This window comes from Rana temporaria, chromosome 1 (assembly GCF_905171775.1).
Source record: "Rana temporaria chromosome 1, aRanTem1.1, whole genome shotgun sequence".
Lineage (NCBI taxonomy): Eukaryota > Metazoa > Chordata > Amphibia > Anura > Ranidae > Rana > Rana temporaria.
Genome location: NC_053489.1, coordinates 271,892,628 through 271,916,816, shown reverse-complemented (window position 1 = coordinate 271,916,816; position 24,189 = coordinate 271,892,628). Strand labels below are relative to the sequence as shown.

At 40.0% G+C, this 24,189-nt stretch overlaps 1 protein-coding gene across 4 annotated transcripts in view; it reads left to right on the top strand.

Moving 5' to 3' along the window:
* The window catches only part of NTRK2 (neurotrophic receptor tyrosine kinase 2), a 287,133-nt gene that overhangs the window by 231,192 nt on the left and 31,752 nt on the right, over positions 1 to 24,189 (top strand). For all 4 annotated transcript variants that reach the window (XM_040355520.1, XM_040355522.1, XM_040355519.1 and 1 more), the window contains 2 exons: positions 3,012 to 3,184; positions 12,032 to 12,266. In XM_040355520.1, coding sequence (XP_040211454.1) covers positions 3,012 to 3,184; positions 12,032 to 12,266 — 408 coding nt within the window. The remainder of the gene's footprint in view (positions 1 to 3,011; positions 3,185 to 12,031; positions 12,267 to 24,189) is intronic.

Sequence of the window (24,189 nt, the reverse complement as noted above, 5' to 3'; positions counted from 1 at the left end):
GTGGGGCAAAGTAACTCCTGTGCATATGTATGGCAGTTACATCATCTCAGTTCGGTAAAGATACGCCAAACCTAGAAAACTGGCTGAAGATGAAAGCACTGGTGGCAAGGGGGACCACAACTTTTTCATTGATGAAAAAGGGCATTCACAAGGTAAGTATGCTATAATGTGCAAATATTCTGAGCATAATTGCACATGGGCACAGGAAAAAGCCTGGAGGGTCCATATGGTTTAGTTCCATTTCATAGGGATATCAATAGGGATACATGCCTGAAATTAATATGATCCCATTACATTTTTAATATGGGGCCCTGTGATTTTATATATTTATGTAAAATATATACCGTTATTCTATTAAAAAAAAGTGATATATGAATGTAGATCATTCATGTGTATGAATTATAACACTTAAGCACTATGGGCCAGATTCACAGAACAGATACGACGGCGTATCTCCTGATACACCGTTGTATCTCTTGTTCTATCTCTCAGAGAATCAGTTCCGCATAGATAGCCCTAAGATCCGACAGGTGTAATTGACTTACACCGTCGGATCTTAGGATGCAGTACCTCGGCCATCGCTGGGTGGAGTTTGCGTTGTATTCCAGCGTTGGGTATGCAAATTAGCAGTTACGGCGATCCACAAAGGTTTTTCCCGTCGGCGCAAGTCTTAGTTTCCCGACGCAAAGTTAGGGTTGCTATTAACATGGTGTAAAATTACTCCACCATGTTAAAGTATGCCCGTCGTTCCCGCGTCGCTTTTGAATTTTTTTTTTCGGCGTAAGTACGTTACACAGGCCGCGATTCACAAACACGTCGCGCCGCCGTAATTTCGCGCAAAGCACGTCGGGAAAATTGCAAACGGAACATGCACAGTACGTCCGGCGCGGGAGCGCGCCTAGTTTAAATGGTACCCGCCCCATTTGAATTGTTTACAGGTAAGTGCTTTGTGGACGGGCACTTAGACTGAAAACTTGCGGCGGTGTAACGTAAACGGGTTACGTTACACGGCCGTAATTCTCTGTGAATCTGGCCCAGTATTTCTATAGTCTGTAACAACTGAACAATAGTAAAACATTAGATATCCACTTAACTGTGCAATGTAAATGAGTTAAAGTGTATGCTACACCAAAAATTCAGATCACATTTCTTTGTGTCCGTTTTCAAATTGTTGTGGGTAAATGTAGCCTGTTCTGTGATCCTGCGATTTTCTCTTCTATCCTGTTTTATTCTAACCATGCCAAGCTTGTTTTCCTGATTGGAGTTACATGATGCCTTGCCAGTGCACAAATTCCTGTACCTCCCGTGGTCAGTTTAGCTGCCACGCCAACTGCCCAGTCCTGCTGTGTTGAATGGTATTGGTTCCCAGCAGGAGCCTTGCTGTCAAAACAGCAGCTGCTTATAGAGAATGGATTGCAGAATGTACACCCTTCTGGAATGCAACACACAGAGGAGGAACGTCATTAGTGTGTCACATAATACGCTGCCCACCTGCTTACTAAACAGATATGTCCCCTGCTCTGTGAAAAATGGAGGTGAATGAGGCTGTGAGATCACATGGCCACTGAATATGGCTTTAAGAAAAAAGGAAATAACTATTTGTTATTAGAGTCTAAAAATACTATTTGCTGTATTACAATCAACTTTTATAGACGTTTGTTCACAAATACTTTAAATGAACAGAGCTCAGGTGCTAAAAACTCAGTGCAAGTCCACGACACAAAAGCTCAGGACAAATGGAAATCCTTTGAATATTTCAAAATGATTTGGGAAGATATTTAGCTGGGCTTCTCTTTCTGATTATGGAGTAGTATGGACAACAAATGAAGATCTAGACATATACTCAAGAAATCAACTAATTTCAGTGTGTCTATCAATTTAAAGGGGTTGTATAGGTAAAAAAAAAAAGAAAAAAACCTAAATAGCTTCCTTTACCTTAGTGTAGTCCTCCTTCACTTACCTCATGCTTCGATTTTGCTTTTTTATGTCTTCTGAGAAATCCTCACTTCCTGTTCTTCTGTCTGTAACTAAACACAGTAATGCAAGGCTTTCTCCCTGGTGTGGAGTGTCATGCTCGCCCCCTCCCTTGGATAACAGGAGAGTCAGGACGCTCTCTACGTTGCAGATAGAGAAAGGAGCTGTGCGTTAGTAAGCGTCCTGACTCTTCTGTTGTCCAAGGGAGGGGGCAAGCACGACACTCCACACCAGGGAGAAAGTCTTGCATTACTGTGTGGAGTTACAGACAGAAGAACAGGAAGTGAGGATTTCTCAGAAGAAATAAGGACTTTTAAAAGCAAAATCGAAGGATGAGGTAAGTGAAGGAGGACTGCACTAAGGTAAAGGAAGCTATTTAGGAAAACATTTTTTTTAACTTTACAACCCCCATAAGTAAGTATAAGTGTAGTGTGTGTATATCATATGTAAGTATGATTTTCTATGGTAGAATGACTATTTAAATACCTTACTATAGGGGTTTCCCCCCAGTGTGTAATCTGACCAACCACAATTCTTTAAGTCCTTCTTTTTAATATAACCATCCTTTTGACACCTCTTTCACAGAATCATAACACACATAATTTAGCCTTTCCTTTTGTAAAATCATATTTTTTGTAGGATGATCCAAGTTTTCAGAATAGATCATCATTGTAATCTAATAATACATGGATAATATGGGCAAAATGGGCTGAGTGGGAGTGTTTTTGCTTATGTGAAATGATCGACACAGGCAGTATCTCTTGCCCCCCCTTTATACTGGCCTCTCTGGCTTCTTCACTTGCCGTCTTCTAGTTGCCAAGCAACACTAACAGCTTTGAATTCTACTTACAGACACAGATCCCAGATTGCTATTATTGTGTGTGTTTTTCTTTTCGGTTAAGGGCTTCATACAGTGTCTTCAGTCTTGTCAATTCTTACATATAATTTTTGCATAGTGCAGTATTAATGTACACACGTAGAATACCAATGATCTGCTTTATTATATAAGACTGATTTTCAGTGTCTTCATCTTGCAGACGCTTAAAGATGCTAGTGACAATGCACGGAAAGATTTCCATCGAGAAGCTGAATTACTGACAAACTTACAGCATGAACATATTGTAAAGTTTTATGGGGTGTGTGTGGAGGGAGACCCTCTTATTATGGTCTTTGAATATATGAAGCATGGTGACCTCAACAAGTTTTTAAGGTAAAGTCCAGTCTATTGATCTTAAATAAAACTGTCATGTTCAACATTTTGTGTGAGTTACTTACTGTAAAGAGATACCGGTATCTTTAAAGCATTAGTATACATTTATAAATTGTTATACAAAACAGTATGACATTTGATAGTATGCATGATCATTTTTCTCTTACACCTTCTTTGTGGCCCTCAGCTGGTTTGAGGCTCCAGCACTTTTCCATTTGATAAAGGCTATGCTTCCTCATATATTTTTGGAACTGCCTACTTCACACAATGCTTTAGGTGCCCTTTCACTTTAATAAAATATTGTAAGTTGGAGTTTTCACTATAATATACATTTTCGCAGAATTGAATATGTGTGGCCTTCAGTAGACATAACATCTAACTATCATAGGCATGTGAAATGGACGAAAAAGGAACGGCTGCACTCCCAATCCGATGCAATACATTTATTTTAGGAGATCTTAAAAACAAATACATGAGCATGTAGCAAAAAGGCAGAGAAAGGTGATGCATTTCCCACAACTAACATGCTTTGTCAAAACCACCATATATATATCATATATACCATATATATCATAGGCGTGCCCACAGGGTGTGCCAGATGTGTCTTGGCACACCCTAATCACCTAGTGCGCATTAGCATTATTGCTCTGTGTAGCAGTGGGGAGATGGGAAAGATCTCCTTCTTACCAGCTCTGCCATAAGAGAAGTGCTTACACTCTTCTACTTCACTGTGCTGGCAGGGAGATCAATGTGCTAGGGCCTTATGTATAGACACACACATGCGTGTGTGTTTGAGCTTTGGGGTCCACACCCTAATGTAATATTCTGACTATGCTAACTATGCAAAGGTTCTAGGTAAAATAGGGGGGGGGGGGGGGTTGAAAAAAAGGATGCCAGCCAACCCTTTATTTTATGCTGGGGCATAGAGCTAAAAAGCCTTTAGCTCTAACTGACTATCCCATTTAGTCACCTATTTGGAAGCAAACATATTCCAGGAATCTAAATCATGGATATTTTAAAGCACATATACATAAAACACAACAGTTTATTGACTGCCCCCACTGTGTTTGAATGTATGTGTGTTTGTATATGTATCTATCTATTTATATAGCTAGTTGATATAAAGCACTGCATACTGCATTCACACCTATGTTGTGATCCAATTGATCTCCTGTCTATTAGTTTCTGGCAATATCTACATGCACATAAGTTCTTCCTTAGATAATTTATTAGAATATTAGTATTATTAGAGTATTAGAGCACTCACACAAGACTGTGTACTAATTCATGGTGGGGGAACTCCACCTTTACTAGTGTTTTTTTTCTTGTCATACAAAAAAGAGAATTGTTTCATAGCGCACTGCCTAAAAGAAAAGCATGCTGTGGTGAAATGGAAAAATATGTCTTCATGAAAATGATTTGTTATATTTGCAATCACAAAGTCAGCTCCACCTAGACTCTTATCCTAATCTGCATGAATTGTTTGTTTTAACTGCTCTGGTGATTTATTTTCTACAGACTGAAACACATATTCTAACACACGTAGAAGAGGGACACATGTGAAACAGATTGTATCTTCACAACTCTGATCATCAATAGTTAAATAGGGAATCTTGGATGTAGTTACTGAGGCTCTTTCCTGTTAAGGCTTCCAATAAATTGCTTGTGATTATCAAGCCATTTCTAATTTGCTGGTAGGAGAGTCAAACACTTATTATTATACAAGGAGATTTTTCGACTTGGGCCTCCACAATAGAGCAGAAGATTAAAGTCCTGAGTATGTGCCACTGATATTGTTGGGTTCAGGCATGTTTTGGAACTCCCTAATCATATTTAAATGGAGATTTTTGCCATTTACAGAAAGTCTAAGTCCAGTTTGTAGCCATTGCTTACTAAAGCTGGCCGTAGATGGGTCATTTTTTTTTTCATTTAGCCAGAGGGGTGAATGAAAAAAAGAACAGATTCCTTCATTCACACAAGCGAGGTGGATGAAGTAATCCCCTGCAACTGAGAAATGTTTGTCAACATTCCCGTTTAACAAAAGTCGATCTAACAATCAACTTCTGTCTAGTAGGGGCAGCCACACATGGATCAAAATTCATCTGGTCTCTGCTCAACTGGATGAGTTTCGATCCATCTAGGGGCCAGCTTAAATTTTAGAAAAACCTGCCACATTCGCACATGTGCATGCACACACACACATGCATTATCTCATAAAGAAAGTTGAGTAAAGAAATCTGAAGCATTGCTGTAAAAGAGAGGCCTGTTTCATTACTTTAATGCAGAGTGATAGAGAAATTTGGATTTGCATTACATGCTGAGATACATTAATCCACCAGACATCATACAGAGGACTAGATAGACTAGGCAGCACATTGTAAATCCGCAGAGAAAAAAATTCCACAGAACAAACATTATGCCCCCCCAACAGTAGAGGACAAACCCCATGGAAAGCCTCCAGGGGGAGACCTGGTAAAATGTAATTTAAGTCAATAAAGGTGGCACATAAAGTATGATCCTTATAGATAGGGCAAAGCCTTACCTTCCAGCCATGATACCAAAAGAAAGTCAAGTCATTATCACAGTATCTCATCACATGTGTTCCCAACTAGTCATGGGGACCTGACTTTATCAAATTAGAAGAGACATCTTCTGCTGTTGTACATGACTCTATACAAGGGGAAGAGTAGTACTCACTATCATTTCTATTATTTCTATTTAGATTCAGTGATGTAGGGCATTTTCAATGAAGGACAATAGCTTTTCTAGTGTTTCCTAGTGCTCTCCTAGCAGCCAAGGAGTCTCTCAGTTCATATTTTAAAATAACTATAATAGCCTAGTTTACCTAGTGAATGCTGAATGATCAGCTGAAGTCTATGATATTAAGCATACAATGTAAACTGTTTTTCACTGGGATTCTGCCTCATAGAGTTGCAGGTGAATCTTTATGCAGCAGTAAGTATATTTTCCTGGTTTCTGAACCACTGATCACAGGTCCTGGTACATGAAAACCTTGGTTGCTTTAAAAAAGAAATGTCTACATATTAATCTAAAAGATCTTGAAGCCTGTTCTAACTAAATCTTTAAATTAGTCTTTTCTACAACAACACATAAAATATATTTGTTACAGAACTGTGGTTAGGCCAGACTTTTCTGGCGCTGTCTGTTGTTTTACATGTTAAATTAGATTACACACTATTAGTATACAAGCGACATACCACAGATGATTTTGACCACTATATCTGTTAAGTATGAATACAAAATAACTTAGAGAGGATCTATAAAATATGAAAATTGCATGACAGAAAACATATGTAGCGCTAACCTTGTGAGGGCCACTGATAGAATCGGTACCCCACCGGTTGCCTCAACTCTGCAAGTCCTCTGACACCCTGGATTTTTACCAATTGTCACTAATAACAATAAACTTACACGACGCAGGTGAAGCAGTTTAGATTTGTTTACTGAGGCAAAAAGGACTTGCATAACATAAAACTGTACGTCATAAGAATGAAATAATATAGCACTAGTATGAAATGTGATTGTGCAATCTAGAGATTTCTATTTAGCAAAACAAAAATGCAAAGAAACACAGTGCAATCCAACCCATTTAGGCCTATGTGAACAGGCAGCAGATTGACACTTAATAGAACTATGTCAGGCCACTCCACGCTATCTCCTCAGCCCACTGGCACTTAACATCAAACAACTGACAAACATTCAACAAACTGTTGTGTTTAAATTGGCTGACTCCTTTAAGCAGAGTTCCAGAGAAATGAAAGCAGACCCCTTGTGTTAGACCACACTTAGTCACTTGTGACATCAAGGAGAGGATAGTAGTAATGGAAACCCCTGCAAGATCCAGCAGATCTTCAGCTTGCACTTAAAGAATGATGAAGGGAATAATCCTTGATGTTAGAGCAGAGCAAATTTAGCTGGTATGCGATTAACACCTTTAAAAACGCAGACTTTTCTTGTGTGATCTAAGCACAAGTGGTCACCATATGTTACTTCAATAGTATTGCATCCAGTGGGACTACAGATGAGAGGGATGTGAGCAACGCACAAATGTCTTCATACAGTGTCTATGGGATTGTCTTAACTTGCATCCAGTAGCACTAAAAGTATCAGGAATGTGGACAGAGACAATGATTTCTATATGCAGTGTCTATAGGATTAAATGAGCAGGTGTCCGCTCACTGACAGCTTAACAGAAGTTGCTGGTAGTGATGCAGATGATGATGGGGACTCCTTTAGGATCTCTCTCTGGGTCCTGGCTCAGGGAATGGCATCTGCCCTCCATCACACTGTGCCACGGCCTACCCAGATCTGAAGTGCAGGTAACGCTGAAGGATCAGAAACAGCCTCCAAACCACTGTAGACAGGAAGCAATGCTGTCCACAGATGTCCCTCTGGATGCAGCTGTATAGCTCTCTCCCATGCAGGCAGCAATTAAGCAGCAGCTCACACTGGCACGGAGCTCCTGCTGACAGGATTTAGTTTGCATTTGTAGCGCTATACAAGTTACTCACTCACTCACTCAGATCCAGGCTGACATCCCAAGAAAGCGATCTAGGCCTAAACCAGCATTTTTATATACTCTCCCAGCAGTCTGTTCTTCTCTCCTCAGCAATCTGGTGGTTGTAGTTCAGGCCAATCCTGCTGCAATTGAAACCCCAGCATTCTGAACTACATATCCCATGATGCTTTGCTCTGCTCTAAAAATCTTTAGGACATGACACATGGATTCCAAGCCAACACTAGAGGGGGACAGATCCACATACTGCATACTGTCCCTGAATTGCAGGCACAATAGCCAGCTCCTGGCTACACATATGTATTACTGTCTGAAGTGCAAACCCAAATAAGGTCCATGAATAAATGTATTTGCCCCAAACCCATACATTTTTGTCAACCACTTGTCCTGGCTTGCATAGGTTAACATTAGAAAGTGCTAAATGCAATATAAAGCAGCATATGTCCCAAAATATGCAAGTATTTCATTTAGCTGCATAGTCTGGGGCCCAAGATAGTGATTTCCTCATTTAGAAGAAGCTGTTTGAGTCTGAACAGGGAGTATACAGCATGCTTTAGCCTCCTTGTGCGTCAACAGAGTGACTATTGCATGCAAAATGATATGCTGTTTGTACAAGATGTAGAGATTGGCTATTCTTAGTAAGCAAGTCATAAAGCATTGGTTAATATAAACAATGCTCGATTGGTTGGGGTGTCCTAGAATTCATAGATCTATGTTTAAAAAAAGAAAAGCAATCTGCACACTTATTGGATCATATGTACATTCCCATGCCTATCTTCATTCAGTTAAGTATGATCTTTATTGTAGCTGTTATCTTTGCCTCCTACATGATTTGTTGATGTTCAGTCCAAACTGAAGAATGTCTTCCAAAATTTGGCCTGTCCTGTACCGTCATCACAACGTTTGCTGTGTGCCACCTGTAATGATGTCATACTATCCGTTGTAGAAGATTTTAGTATATTGTGTAGGTGGCCCCCCTTTCATAACATTGCTGGCCGTTTTTTTTTTTTGCTACTGCAACAACATTAATTTCATAACATGTATTGCAACACTTACAGCTCCTTACAATCTTGCATGTAGTAGAGATTGCCATTCTAGATAATTGTTAGAAATATGCTTAACAATCACTCACATACAGCAGCCCTGAATTTACATCTTGGCTTGATATTATAATGCAGTACAGCTGAAGGGTGCAGAATCACAGTAAGCATAAAGACAGAGCAGAAGCTTTTGTGCAATAAACTGGTCAAGAATGTCAAAAACAGTATTTTACAGTTACTGTAATTAAGGTAAAAATCTAATTAAGTCCAAATGATATAATTTGTAATATAACCTATTTGCTTTCTAATCTCTTTTTACATTTCACCACGCTAATAGCTGCAGTTGAAAATAACCTTTTGTTGGATAATTTGTTAACCTGCACTGCCCCCAGAGGCTGTCACAGGAAATGCGTCTGAGACCTTAATGAATTTTGAGATCACAGTTTATGCTGCACAGCTTCATGTTTCAGACATCAGACCACATGTTGAAGGTCAAATGCAATGTCTGAGTGCAGAGTTCATAGTAGGGAGAACGATTTGGGGGAGTGTAGGAAACACAGCTAAAACTGTTGTGGCTTTGTACAGCTGCACGCTGTGGGAGACTTTGATTTCATGACTGAAGGAAGGATGCTAAGATAAGAATGTGGACTGAACATTTCAAATCAAATAAATAAGTTCCGTTATTAAACTAAAACCTCTTCCAAAAATACAGGCCGCAGATGAACTTTCTCAAATAAAAAAAAACATTATTCTTAGGTTGAAAAACGGAAAGGAAATGTTGGTTCTAAAAATGTTTTTCTTTGAATGCTTGATGTTAAGAATTCTCAACAAATTATTAAATGTGTACATTTAATGTAATATTATTAATACTAGGTATATTTGTACACTGATGTGCTCACGTATACTCAACCTGAAGCTGTCTGACTAATTGTACACTGATGTTTATTGCATACGGATCCATTTTCTTTGAACATCCAAATAATACAGCTTTTTTAAATCTGCACCAACAAGGTGCATTAAGGCATCTGTGTTTTTTCACACTCCTGAAAAATGAAATAAAAATGAGTGTGACAAGTTGCCTAAGCAGTAAATTGTGCATGTGCTATACAAAGCAGGAGGTCTAAAAAATCTGTACATTGTGTTGACAAATAAGAAAAAAATCAGCACATGTACATTAAAATCTCCATTCCAAGCACCAGCATATGAAATCTTGTACGCTGACTGGTGTAGTTTCTGCGCACTCAAACTTTTACACATACATGCAAAAATACCTTCATGTCCTGTGCAATACAGCTCACCCCTCCCCCCATTATAAGTGTTGACAGCAGGTTTGATAGGCCCAATACATTTCAGATAGACACTTGAGAATTTACCTTTTGGCTTGGTCTGTATATTTGCGTATGCTTAAGTCTTCATTCCATAGCAAAACTGCTTTGGTCAATTCAACACACTTACAATGGTGTCAGCACACACAATTCCATACACATTGTGGGTGGCTAGCTAGCGAATAACCTTGCAGATACAACTTGCTTGTCCACGTATGCTCAATGCTACGGCGTAGGTGTATATCCTTTAACCACTTAAGCCCCGGACCAAAAAGCAGCTAAAGGCCCAGGCCAGGTTTTGCGATTCGGCACTGCGTCGCTTTAACAGACAATTGCGCGGCCGTGCAACGTGGCTCCCAAACAATATTGTTGTCCTTTTTTTGAGCTTTCTTTTGGTGGTATTTGGTCACCTCTGCGTTTTTTATTTTTTGCGCTATTAAACAAAAATAGAGCGACAGTTTTGAAAAAAATGCTATATTTTTTACTTTTTTCTATAATAAATATCCTCCACAAATATATAAAAAAAACATATGTTTTTCTCAGTTTAGGCCGATACGTATTCTTCTACATATTTTTGGTAAAAAAAAATAAGCATTTATCGGTTGGTTTGCGCAAAATGTATAGTGTTTACAAAATAGGGGATAGTTTTATTGCATTTTTATGATTTTTTTTTTTTTTACCACTAATGGCGGCGATCAGCGTTTTTTTTTGTAAAAGGCAACATTATGGCAGACTCTTTAGACAATTTTGACACATTTTTGGGACCATTGTCATTTTCACAGCAAAACATGCATTTAAATTGCATTGTTTATTGTGAAAATCACAGTTGCAGTTTGGGAGTTAACCACAGGGGGCGCTGAAGGAGTTATGTTTCACCTAGTGTGTGTTTACAACTGTAGTGGGGTGTGGCTGTAGGTCTGACGTCATAGATCGAGTCTCCCTATAAAAGGGATGACACGATCGATGCAGCCGCCACAGTGAAGAACGGGGGAAGCTGTGTTTACATATGGCTCTCCCTGTTCTTCAGCTCCGGGAAGCGATCGCGAGGGGGTGGCTAGAAACAAATAGCCGCCCCCTCATCCCGGATCACTCCTAGATGATCTCCGACCGCCACATGTACCGGGGGGGTCCCGATCGGACCCCCGACCCACGTTCAGGCAGGGACGTACATGTACGCCCATCTGCCTGTACGTGCCATTCTGTGGACGTATATGTACATGCGGCGGTCGTTAATAAATCTGATCCAGTGTTTTGCAATATCAATTTATAAATTCTATATTAGAAAATGAATTTGTTTGCAAAATGCTCAGTGTTAGTATAACATATCTTGCATGAACGTTCTCTCTCTATGTTTGATATTTTTACATTGAACTAAAGGAGGCATTGACAACTCATGTTCATGAAGAAATATCCATTTAGAATACACATTTCTTGCATCTAATATTCACTATTACTTATAGCAAGCAATTACAAATCATCTTGACTACATAAACTGCTGAAAGCCAATATCTGAGTGGCTATCATAGTATATTACACATTCTTTCTCTGACAATTCATTTAGGACCTTGCACATTTTAGCAGGTTTCTCTATGAGTACAGTGAACCCCATCTGCAATTAAAAGACCTTGTGGTCTAAGTTTGATGATCATTGAAAACAGCAATACAATAAACAAACACAGAAACTCTATACATATACATTGTTTTCTTCACATTAGGTAAAACGATGTGTTGTAACTCTTTTGATAAGGGTCTGTGTGCTATCAGGGAAGCACAATAACTTCTGGCCCTGATTCCTTTTCCTTTAGCAAGTCCATAAATGTAACCACTGTAATCTCTATTTGATTGATTTACTATTTACATTTAGAATTCCTAGGAAACCTATCCAGTTACAGTACTGCTCAGTTACTGTGATCTTTTTTTAATAACAATTTTGTTTCTATTTCAGGGCCCATGGACCAGATGCCGTGCTTATGGCAGAAGGAAACCGCCAAGCTGAATTGACTCAGTCTCAGATGCTTCACATAGCCCAGCAGATTGCAGCAGGTATGGTGTACCTAGCCTCACAGCACTTCGTCCATCGAGATTTGGCAACAAGGAATTGCCTGGTGGGAGAAAACCTCTTAGTGAAAATTGGAGACTTTGGAATGTCTAGAGATGTGTACAGTACAGATTATTACAGGGTAAGTTCACATTTTGTCCTTTTTAGGGACTGTAAAAATGGTATACGCTACAAGAAACAGAACATACATCAAAGCAGACCTTTCCCTTTTGAATGTTTACTAAAATTATTCTTAACAATGATCTGTAATGCCTTGTACACACGATCGGAATTTCCGATGGAAAAAGTCTGACTGACTTCCGATCGTGTGTAGCCCCATCAGAGTTTTTTCGTCATATATTCCGATAAATTCCGTCGGAGTTTAGATATATAACATGTTCTATTTTACTCCGATGGAATTCCATCGGAATTCCGATGTGATTTGACCGGGCAAAAGCCTTATGGTGTGTACAAGGCATAAGTGTATAGACAGTTACCAAAAACTGCTCCAGTCTGTCCCCCTGAGAATCAAGTATTCATATCCAACTGAATGCTGCCATTTTGTTTCTCACACAGCTTAGAGAAGGTGAAGTCATGTTGTCACCTCTGCCCTTCCTATGACATGCCATGTGTGACTGATTTCCACAGAGCAGTAGCAAAATGTCACCTGCCAGAGGGAGCAGTTAGAGAGAAAGATATCGACTTGGCTACTGATTTGCATATCATTTTGGGAAAATAAAGAGTACTGGAGGTGAAAGAGATGAAGCAGAAAATTATGATGGTATATTTACATGCTTGAGTAATGGAAAAGTTCCTGTTAAAAAGTATAGTAGCTGAAATGAGGTTATGACTCACTTAAATTTGAAGAATTACTCGGAAGTCAAGAAAGCAGTATTGCAACTTCTGTTTCTTCACTTTAAGTAAAAGCTTTTAGACTATAAACAGTAATCATTGAAACACAATCGCCTCTATTTTTGTAGTTTATTTCTTGTCAAAGATTGATATTCCCACTTATTACTGCATTAGTAATTTATATTTTGGTGGAGAAGTTTTCTTTAAAACAATATATGTTATCTTCTGCAGATTAAACTCTAGTAAATAATTTTTCCGCATTGTAGATAAATTCTTAGGCCCCATACACACGATAGAATCCATCCGCTGAAAAATCCCAGCGAATGGGTTTCAGCGGATAGATCCTATGGTGTGTACACTCCAGCGGATCTTTTTCCGCAGATATTTATCCCCTGGGATGGATTCCAGCAGATAAATATTTGCTGACATGCTAAACAAATCTATCTGCTGGAATCCATCCCAACGGATGGATCCGCTGGTCTGTATAGACTCACCGGATCCATCCGTCCGAAGGGATCCCCCGCATGCGTCGTAATGATTCGATGCATGCGTGGAATTCCTTATATGACAGCGTCGCGCACGTCACGACACGTCATCGCCAGAGGATTTCGGCGCGGATTTCAATGCGATGGTGAGTACACTCCATCGCATGGAAATCCGCTGAAATCCTCGAGAGGATTTATCCGCGGAAACGGTCCGCTGGACCGTATTCGCGGATAAATCCTCTCGTGTGTATGGGGCCTTATATTTACTTCCCAGCCATTATTTCAGTGTTTTTAAGCTCTTATGCCGCATACACACGGTCGGAATTTCCGACAACAAATGTTCGATGTGAGCTTGTTGTTGGAAAATCCGACCGCGTGTAGGCTTCATCGGACATTAGCTGTCGGAATTTCCGACAACAAATGTTTGAGAGCTGGTTCTCAATTTTTCCGACAACAAAAGTTCTTATCGGAAATTCTGATCGTCTGTATGCTATTCCGATGCACAAAAATCCTACGCATGCTCGGAATCAATTCGACGCATGCTCGGAATCACTGAACTTCATTTTTCTCGGCTCGTCGTAGTGTTGTATGTGACCGCGTTCTTGACGTTCGGAATTTCCGACAAGAATTGTGTGACCATGTGTATGCAAGACAAGTTTGAGCCAACATTCCGTCGGAAAAAAATCCACGGTATTGTTGTCAGAATGTCCGATCGTGTGTACGCGGCATTACACTTTAGAATGTGTTGAATGATCTAAGCTGTATGGATCCTTCCATAGGTCTGCACTTGTGGTTGCCTTTAATAGGAGAAGCACAGGTATGATTAAACGCTGCACCATTCTGAGGGAGGCCATACTGGAAATAAAATAATAACAATAAATGGAGCCTGTAGTTGGGTACAAGTGGGTTGCTCCAGTCTTCTCCCTGAGACTCAGCTATTCGTACCTAACTGGGTTCTGACATCTTGTTTCTCACACAGCTCAGAGAAGGTGAAGTCATGTCCTATGACATGCCATGTGTAACTGATTTCTACAGAGTAGCAGCAGTATGTCAGCTGCCAAGGGAAGCCGTTAGAGAGGAAGATGAAGACTAGGCTACTGATTTTTAGCAGAAAGTCAAAATTTACATATCAGTAATATCAATGTTTAGTCTTCATAGACTGCACATTTTGGGAAAATAAGGAGTACTGGAGGTGAAAGAGAAAAGGAAGAAAATTATGATGGTATCACTACATTGACATGCTTAGGTAATGGGAAAGTTCCAGTTAAAAAGTATAGTAGCTGAAAGTGGGTTGATATTTTATCTTAATAAACAATCTGCTGTATCATCACAGAGTGGCACTGTGGATACTCCATAAAATAAACCGTGCGACGTTCCATTCAGATTAAAGAAAATTTAAGAGTATGTGAGCTTGGACTTTTTAGGCACGACAAAACAAGAATACACAGCAATACATTTTTTTATTATATAAACATAGCAGAAATAAATACAATCCACATTAATAGATCAGCCAATGGTTAAAATTGCAACTATCTATAACCATATTACAACTACATGGAATTAAGGAAAAACTTATTTCATAATAAGAGTAAATTCCAAAGTGTGGTTATATTGCAGTGAAGAGATGTAAACTTGATCTTGCTCTACATGTTACGCGCCATGCAATTCTGCAGGAGCATTGGAGTGATATATAGTAAATAATGTAATGTTGCAGCTAAAAGCAAATAGAGCGCAGAGTGACTGTCGAGAAGTCGAGTAATCCCATCCAGAAAGCAATGTAGTAGGATATATAAAATCAGTTTCAAAGAAAGCCAGCAACTACAGGTAGATGGATGGATGATGGTTTACCAAAGTAAAAGTAAATATCTGGTGACAAAGAGCACCTACAAGATGTTTGTTTTTTTAGTAGCTAGTGCCAGTGGTTAAAGATATCATCAATGGCCAGAAAGCAGACAGCCCCCCAAAAACAAGCTAGATGCTGGGTAATCTTGGATGGGAGCTCTTTACGAACGTCAGTCACCACTACAAGGACACAGCTGTGAATGTAGCCAGGGTATTTTTGCTATGTTTATATAATAAAAAACTATATATTTTTGTATATTCTTGTTTTGTCATGCCTAAAGTCAAAGCTCACATTCTCTTACATTGTCTTAAAATGTATGTTTAATATTAACCACGTGTGGACCAATAATGGACAAGATAAAGTGGAAGAGCTTTAATTAAAACTTGAATTACCTTGTGCACCCTAGAATGCCCCTAACGGTGCACATTCCCTTTTTTGCTCAGCCAAGACCATCTGACAGTGTGACAACAGAGGTCCTGTTGACAGCGGCTCCTTCTTTAATGATTGCTGTGAGACCTTGCAACAGTGATAATTTATATATTCAATGTATATTATTATTTTTATTATTTTGTAGTTATTGACAGTTGTTATGAACTGAAAACAACTGGTTCTGTAATCTACTGGATGTTTCAGTAGGAGAAATCTGCAAAATGGAAGGAAACATTACAATGCTTCCCATTTTGGGTTCTATCTAAAGAAAACAAGTGCTGTGCTTGGATCTGCTTAACTTGTTTTAAAATTTGTTTCATGTGTTCTTTACTATGATCGTCAGATCCATCTAGTATTTTCCTGATTGTGGTATTTCAGAAAATAACACATTACATTGGCTATTAGATGGAGCTGACAATATTTTTTTTATTATAAGAAGACCCCTTTGTGCCATGCTTGTCACTGGTTGTAGCTCATTAGTCTCTTTGGTAATGACGTATTGTGTAGAATAGATTCAATTACAGTTACTGTAAGGCCCCGTACACACGTCCGAGAAACTTGACGAGCAAAACACATAGTTTTGCTCGTCGAGTTCCTTGTGAAGCCGCCGAGGATCTCGGCGAGCCAAGTTTCCTCATTGACTAACGAGGAAATAGAGAACATGTTCTCTATTTGACTCGACGAGTTCCTCGTCGGCTTCCTCGGCCAAAAGTGTACACACCACCGGGTTTCTCGGCAGAATACGGCTTCCGATCGAGTTTCTGGCTGAATTCTGCTGAGAAACTTGGTCGTGTGTACGGGGCCTGACATCTATTAGTTTATAGGCATTGACTGAGTGAGCTGGTGGTCAAAAAAGTTGCCATGTATAAATGTTGGAGGTAACATTAATCGATTGCCAAACTATCCATAGGGACAAATACAAGGAACCTATTTCTTCTGAAGAATTGACTGTAACACACTGTAGTCATGAAGGGAGTTATATAAACTGTTGTGTAACAATTTGTGAACTGAATATTAGTATTTTTTTACTTTGCTGCCTTTCCTTATATCATCAACAAGACTTCTGATAGCAGTTGTAGCTACCAGTGCCTGTTTATAATAAGCACCCCATGAAGGCAAACATAATGGTGCCATCTCCACTTCACCACAGCTGTGATAATGACATGTTAGAAATAAAGAAAACAATCTGGAGATATAATTTGCATGCAAAGCAGCAGGAAATATTAGATGAAACTCAAGGCGACATTGCTCTCCTTGTGAACTTTTTAATGTGGGCATTTAAGGATGGGATGACACACAAGGCCAGAAAAAGTGGAATAAATACAGACAGTTTATATAACAAGAAAGATGGATAGGAAGGAGAGAGAGAACAGTCATTTTACCTATTAGTTATTGCTAACTTTGTTCCGTTATGCCTGCATGTCCTTGAAGCACTCACTGTGCCCAATAGGAAATGTTTTAAATAGGTTGGTAGCTGTGGTTTTTATCTACAGCTTTTTAAACTTAGCTACAGTTGACATGGAACATATTTTAACATACAGCATGCCACATGTCTATTTGTTACTGAGCTAAAATTGCACTGTTCTTACAGGGCACTACATATACAGTATATTGGATCATCTAAGAGGGTGTGTAGAAACAGCAAGACAAAAAAAGATTTAAACAATTCTTTTTACAACGTTCCTAATGCCTCATACACATGATCGGTCAAACCGATGAGAACGGTCTGATGGACCGTTTTCATCGGACCAAACTGATCGTGTGTGGGCCCCATCAGTTAATTATCCATAGGTGAAAAAAAAGCAATCTTGTTTTAAATTTAACCGATGGATACCTAACTGATAGAAAAAAAACGATCCACGCATGCTCAGAATCAAGTCGACGCATGTTTGGAAGCATTGAACTTTTTTTTTTTCAGCACGGCGTTGTGTTTTACGTCACCGCATTCTGACACAATCGTTTTTTTAACCAATGGTTTGTAGGCACGACTGACCATCAGTCAGCTTCATCGGTTAACCGATGAAAACGGTCCATCAGACCGTTTTCATCGGATGGACCGATCGTGTGTACAGGGCTTTACTCTTGTGTCCTGTAGTCGGGGAGGCAAAGTAGTTGGAGAGTGCTTTATTAACAAGTTCAAGTGCACATAATTCATGTACAAGCTTCTGGGTATATTATCGCAGGAACAATAGCTATTTATTTGTACAGAGTATAGAAAGTATTATACATATAACAACTGTAACAATTGTAAATAGTGGCATATTCCCCTCATAGTATACAAGAATCTTTTCCTTATTATTAAAAAATACAAACAACAACAATGCAAAGAATTATATCATAAACTGTACTGTGCATTATGACTACATCACATAATCCTTTATCTACACAGAAGACCTTCTAATTCCCAAATATGTCTCGTGGTTTAGTTTCCTCATCTACAATTTGGTTGTTATCAGTTAAACAGAAATTGTACTTACGCAAATAAAACCGCTGAAATGTCCTGCTTAACCACTATAGCCCCGGAGGATTTGGCTGCCCAATGACTGGGACATTTTTTGCTATTCAGCACTGCGTCGCTTTAACTGACAATTGGGCAGTCGTGCGACGTTGCACGGCAAAGTGGCAAATTCAAAGCACCGTACATGTACGTTGCTTTGCGCAGCCCTGCCATTCTACCGACGTATATCTATCGGTGGCAGTCGGCAAGTGGTTAACAGGCGCAAGCCGAATGGCATTCCATATGCAACCACTAGAGAGTTCACAGGTATACAGTCCTCCCTAACTTGTCACTCTAATAAGATTGGAAAATTTGGATTGTCCCTGGTTCAATAAACCAGGTTTCCTTACTCTAACTATAGATCCATACGGAAAGTGTACTTCTTTCACATCATGTTTCTGACCAGTATATGTCTTACTTTTATTTTGTTGATCTTTAACAGTCATAGCAACCAATGGTTTCAGAGTCACTGGACTTTGTGAGAGTTGTATGTTTGCAACATGTAGTTTAGTGAACATTTTTATGTCACGTAGCAGTTTAGTTGGTGATGCTTACTGCAGTTATATGTCTAGTCACACTGTAGACATGTAGGGACTACATGTAAAAACTTTCCAAGATTTCCCTTTAAGATTTTCAGTCTGAAGAGCTTTTGTTGAGCTTTTCAACCTCTCAGTTTGCTTGAGGCTAAAAAACTGAGGATTTTCTTGTACAATCTTTCTCAAGTTTTCAAATTCAGATGAAACAAATTGTGGCCAATTGTCAGATACTAGTTTCCTTGGGTTAGGTTCCCTGGCAAAGACTTTGGAAATAAATGTTAGCAAGCAACAAGTAGCAAGTAGCATATTCTATATTTGGGACAAAGGCCATTCACTGTACTGATTCATTAAAGCGGAACTGCACTGAAAAACTGAATTTTTGCTCTTAATCCCCCCTCCTCTTCTACTTTTGGAAAATCTTTTTTTGGGGAGCAGGTACCTAGTTTTGACAGGTACCGGCTCCCCACTGCCACTGATAACGCTTACCTTCTGGGACACGTCACAGGTCCAAGGAGGCTGTGGGACCATTCACACATGAACATTGGGGGAGACAGCTTTCCACACTTATCCTGGCCGTGCTGCGGACCCAAAGAACCGGCCCTGGTGATTACAACATTGGATCCCTGGACAGGTAAGTATCTTATCATTAAAAGTCATCAGCTACAGTATTTTTATCTGCTGACTTTTGATGGTGAACCACTTTAATGCTATAGCAAAACAGCAGTCAACAGGTGACTCTGCAAAAGCACCTACTGTCAGGGGAGGGCTGGCAGCCTTAGGCCTGGGGGGCAAGTCCAGTCAAGTGGCCCATAGAGCGTGGAAAAGTGATGGATCGAGGAAACCAGTCTAAGATTTTTCATGATCACAAGAGTCCGCACAGAGGCCCCCCTTACATCAGAGTCCACACAGAGGCCCCCCTTACATCAGAGTCCGCACAGAGGCCCCCCTTACATCAGAGTCTGCACAGAGGCCCCCCTTACATCAGAGTCCGCACAGAGGCCCCCCTTACATCAGAGTGGACTATTGTGTAAAGAGGGTCTCTGCTCACCAAAGCCTGCCCCCCTCCCCTTTAACAAAGTCCACAGAGCACCCCTTTTTATACACTGGGAGGCAGGAGAGACTAGAGAGGGTGAGCTTACCAGGATGGAGGCTGAGGTGCAGGCAGGCTGTCTGATGCTTTTTTGGGTTCAAATTTCCTGTCCAGTGCCCCTCTCCAGACTCAGAAGGAGGAGGAGCAGATGACCTCTATCTCTCCTCATGTCTGTGCAGAGAGAGAAGGGGATGTCAGAGCTGGTGTGCGCTGAGGCTGAGCTATGTGTGAGACGAGACATAGCTCAGCTCTGCAGCCATTTACCTTGAAGCTGACACAGGCACGGCTGCACAGTGGGAGGTGAGCAGCGGCTGTGACCTGTGTTAACAGAGCTCCAGCAGGTATATTTCTGCTCTGCAAAAACAGCATTTGGTAGTGGCGGCCCGTGGCTGTGCATAGTGTCACCAGCCCGGGGGGAGATTTCCACCCTGCCCCCCCTGCCAGCCCTCCCCTGCCTACTGTACAATATCAACAGAAAGCTTCTTCCTAGCAGACTTAGTAAATGTCACTGGTTGGGGTGGGGTGTTGGAGTGTGTGTAACAGCAGATTTGTCATGACTCATATAATGCAAGACTGAACAGCACTTGGTACCTGGACATCCATGCATAGCCACCAGTATAGCTCACATGGTCTTTGCTTTGTTCAAACAATTCCCAGGTTACTCTTGTGTGCAAGTTGCATAGGACGCTCTCTCAAGGTCTCTGGACTGGTACTAGTAAGTAATGAGATCCATGGAAAATACAGCAATAAAGTAAAAACAGTTCATGTTCAACCCTGTAGTAAGACTGTCGAATAGGGATTAATTCATTTTCTGAGTTTGGCCATTTGCTTTGTAGAATGTCCCGTATTTGTGCCTGTTTTGGAGAAACAGCTTCTCTTACAGAGAAGGGTAAGAATCTCTGGCACACTGGTTTCACATCTGATCACACTTTAATTCTGTGTACAGTTTTTTGCTCAGTGAGGTGTTGCTGAGTGATGAAACTTTGGACACTGATATCGTAGGTCAACTGAAGCTGTTGTGTTAAGACCATCCACTAATTGTAGGATTAGTGCAGCAAAAGGTCCCCCCTGCCCAATATAGCAGTTACTTTTCTTGCAATGTAGTTTTCAGCTCGTGAACTAGTTGGCCAAAATGTTATAGTCACTGTCAGGCAACCACAGACAAGCACAAGATTGGGGTCTCTAAGGTAACCAACCAGTTTTGCAGGAAAAGCTTTCTAGTAATAGGTAAATCCTCCGGATTAGCAACGAGTACAGTATATACCGGTAATTCTTATACAAATCCAAGCAGTAAAAGGCATTGCGGGCTCACCAAGATGTGCTTTAAAAGGTGCAGGCTGAGGTAGAGATAGAAGAAACATTCCCCTTATACTTATAGAGTGCTTCATTAACAAGTTCAAGCATACTTAATGCATGTGCATGCTTCTGATCAGCAACTGTAACTAACATTGTACAGAGTATAGAACGGATTATACATGTAACAACTGTAAACAGCGACATTTACAGGCCAGAGGTATGGACATGTACACCACATTTATCTCTTTATCTCAATATTCTATCCCTCACTATAAAATCTATAAGAAATGATCAGATACTATAGGGTTAATCACTTTAATACCAGGCACTTTTACCCCCCTTCCTGCCAAGGACAATTTTCAGCTTTCAGCACTGTCGCACTTTGAATGACAATTGTGCGGACATGCAACACTGTACCAATAAGAAATTTTCATAATTTTTTTTCACACAAATAGAGTTTTCTTTTGGTGTTATTTAATCACCACAGGGTTTTTTATTTTTTGGTAAATAAATAAAAAAAAGAACGATTAAAAAAAAAAAAAAAGTTTTTCATTGTTTCTTTTACAATCTTTTGCAAATAAAAAATGATTCCTCATAAATTTAGGCCAAAATGAAATCTGCTACATTTCGTTGGAGAAAATACCCCAAGTCAGTGTATATTATTTAGTCTGTAGGAAAGTTATTCAGTCCACAAACTATGATATATACAGTATCTGAAAATCGTTTAATCCTGATGTACTAACTAATCTTATTTCTTGAGCCCCACAAATGTCAGGACAGTGCAGATATCCCCCAAATGACCCTTTTTTTTGCAAAATAGACAGTCAAATGTATTTTGTAAGAGGCATGGTGAGTTTTTGGTGAGTTTTTTGAAGTTGTAATTTTTTGTAAGGAATTTTGTAAGAAATTAAAAAGAAAAAGCACCTCCCTCCTAGCAATTATTACAATCTAAGTTACCAGGCCTTTTTGTAATTTACATAAACCTTTCAATTCTGTTAATGTCTGGAAGTTTATTTGTTTTGCTATATAAAAGTACAGTGGTTTGCTGTGAAATCGCCTGCTCCCAGTGACACATAACACAGACCATAAGCTATGTGTCATGTAGCAAAGTGTTGTACTCATCTGGATTTCAAACTGAAGATTTCTCTAATATCAAGTGTCATCACAGGATTTCTCTGACTCTCAAGGCATCTCTACTATGTAGAAATGTGAGAATCTAATCTCAGCTGGCAGATTTCTAGAGTGGCAGAAAAAAAGTCCTCACTTTACCCTCTGGTCCCCAATTACGTACTCGAAAAACTGCTATCACTGCTTTTGTCTTTTATGGGAGATGAGAGAAGAGGACTAATGCAGATCACGTGTATTTTCCCCCAGCCACTACTTAGAGCCTGGTAATTCAGGGTTTTTCTGTACAGTGACTGGGGGGAGAAGCACACATGGTCTGCACCACTGCCTTCCTCTTTATTTACTCGCAAAAAAAGTAGCAAAAGGAATGGGGGAAGAAGATGGTTAAATCTTTTTTACCTTGAGCCCCTGGTTTTTAAGGGACACCCATACACCTGCCAAGTATAAATCCCACACTACATTAACATATGATACAATAAGAGGTCACATGCAAGGACCCCAATATTTAAAGCCCAACCCCAGATAAAAATGAAATTTGACTAGTGGATTGTGCATCAATTATGGTACTTTACTCCTTAGTCCTGATTTCAAAGCCCTAAGGCCTCATACACACAATCGTTCCAAACCGATGAGAATGGTCCGACGGGCCATTTCCATCGATTCAGCACTGAAGTGGCCTGATGGTCTGATGTGCGTACACACCATCGTTCCAAAAACTGATCGGGTCAGAACGCGGTGATGTCAAACACACGACATGCTGAATAAAACGAAGTTCAATGCTTCCAAGCATGCGTCGACTTGATTCTGAGCATGCGCGGGTTTTGAACCAATGCTTTCTGTACTAACCATCGGTTTGGACCGATCGGGCAGCGGTCCATCGGTTCGATTTTAAAGCATGTTTTAAAATTTTGGACCGAAGGACAACAGACCGATGGGCTATACACACGGTCTGTTTGGACCGATGAAACTGAACCTCGGTCCATTCTAATCGGTTTTGTCCGACCGTGTGTACGCGGCCTAACACATCCTGCAGTGTAGTGAATCAAAGTCACAGTTTAAGCCAAGCTGATTTCCTGCCCTTGGGACGGGGCATTCCCCAGCTAGTTATTTTCTTGGGCACTGGTCCCCTTGCCGCCCGTACATTCTTCTGCCTCAGGACCCTATAAGAGTGGACCCAGCCTCTGCAAGTGTCACCTTCACCAATTATAATTCAGACAGTGATGTAGACACCCAAACAAAATCCCAGGAAGTAAACAGAAGAAGAGCAAAAAGTCATCATGGCTTTAGATAGGTAAAATGGGCACTTGGATATGTTTTTTTTATATTTTCAGCTAGTTAGGAGTAGTGGTTGTGTTGTTGGGGGGTGGGGGGGTTGCTAGTATCCTGGAGTTGAGCTTTATAACAAAATGTATCCCTTTGCTTTAAAAACAATTTCTGTACTTCCATAAACTTATAATGTACATACTGTACTTCATACAGGGAGCTGTAGTTCAAATGATTAGCAGGCCACTCCCAGTTACTTAGCTTTGGCTGTAAAATGTAAATACAGAGACTTACGTGAGGTGATATTTTCACAGAATCGCCATTTTCTTGTGTTGCACAGTACAATTTATTATTTTATGAGTAAAAATAAAGCAAAATCCTCTGTACATATATTGCATTTAGGGATTAATGGTTTCTCAGCAATACTTCTCAGAGTCCACGTTCAGGTTTCCTAGGTTACAAATCCATAGAACAAATGAGCAAGAGACACACAGGCGACATTTATTGGAGCACAGGAATCAAGACTTTCAGTCTCCCATCTGCTCTACGGATCTTAAAATAATTCAGATTATCAGTTCAGACTGCTCTTCATCTTCGGAATGTGCTGTCATTTGTTTGCCACCTATTTAAAATCATCTAAATCTCTACA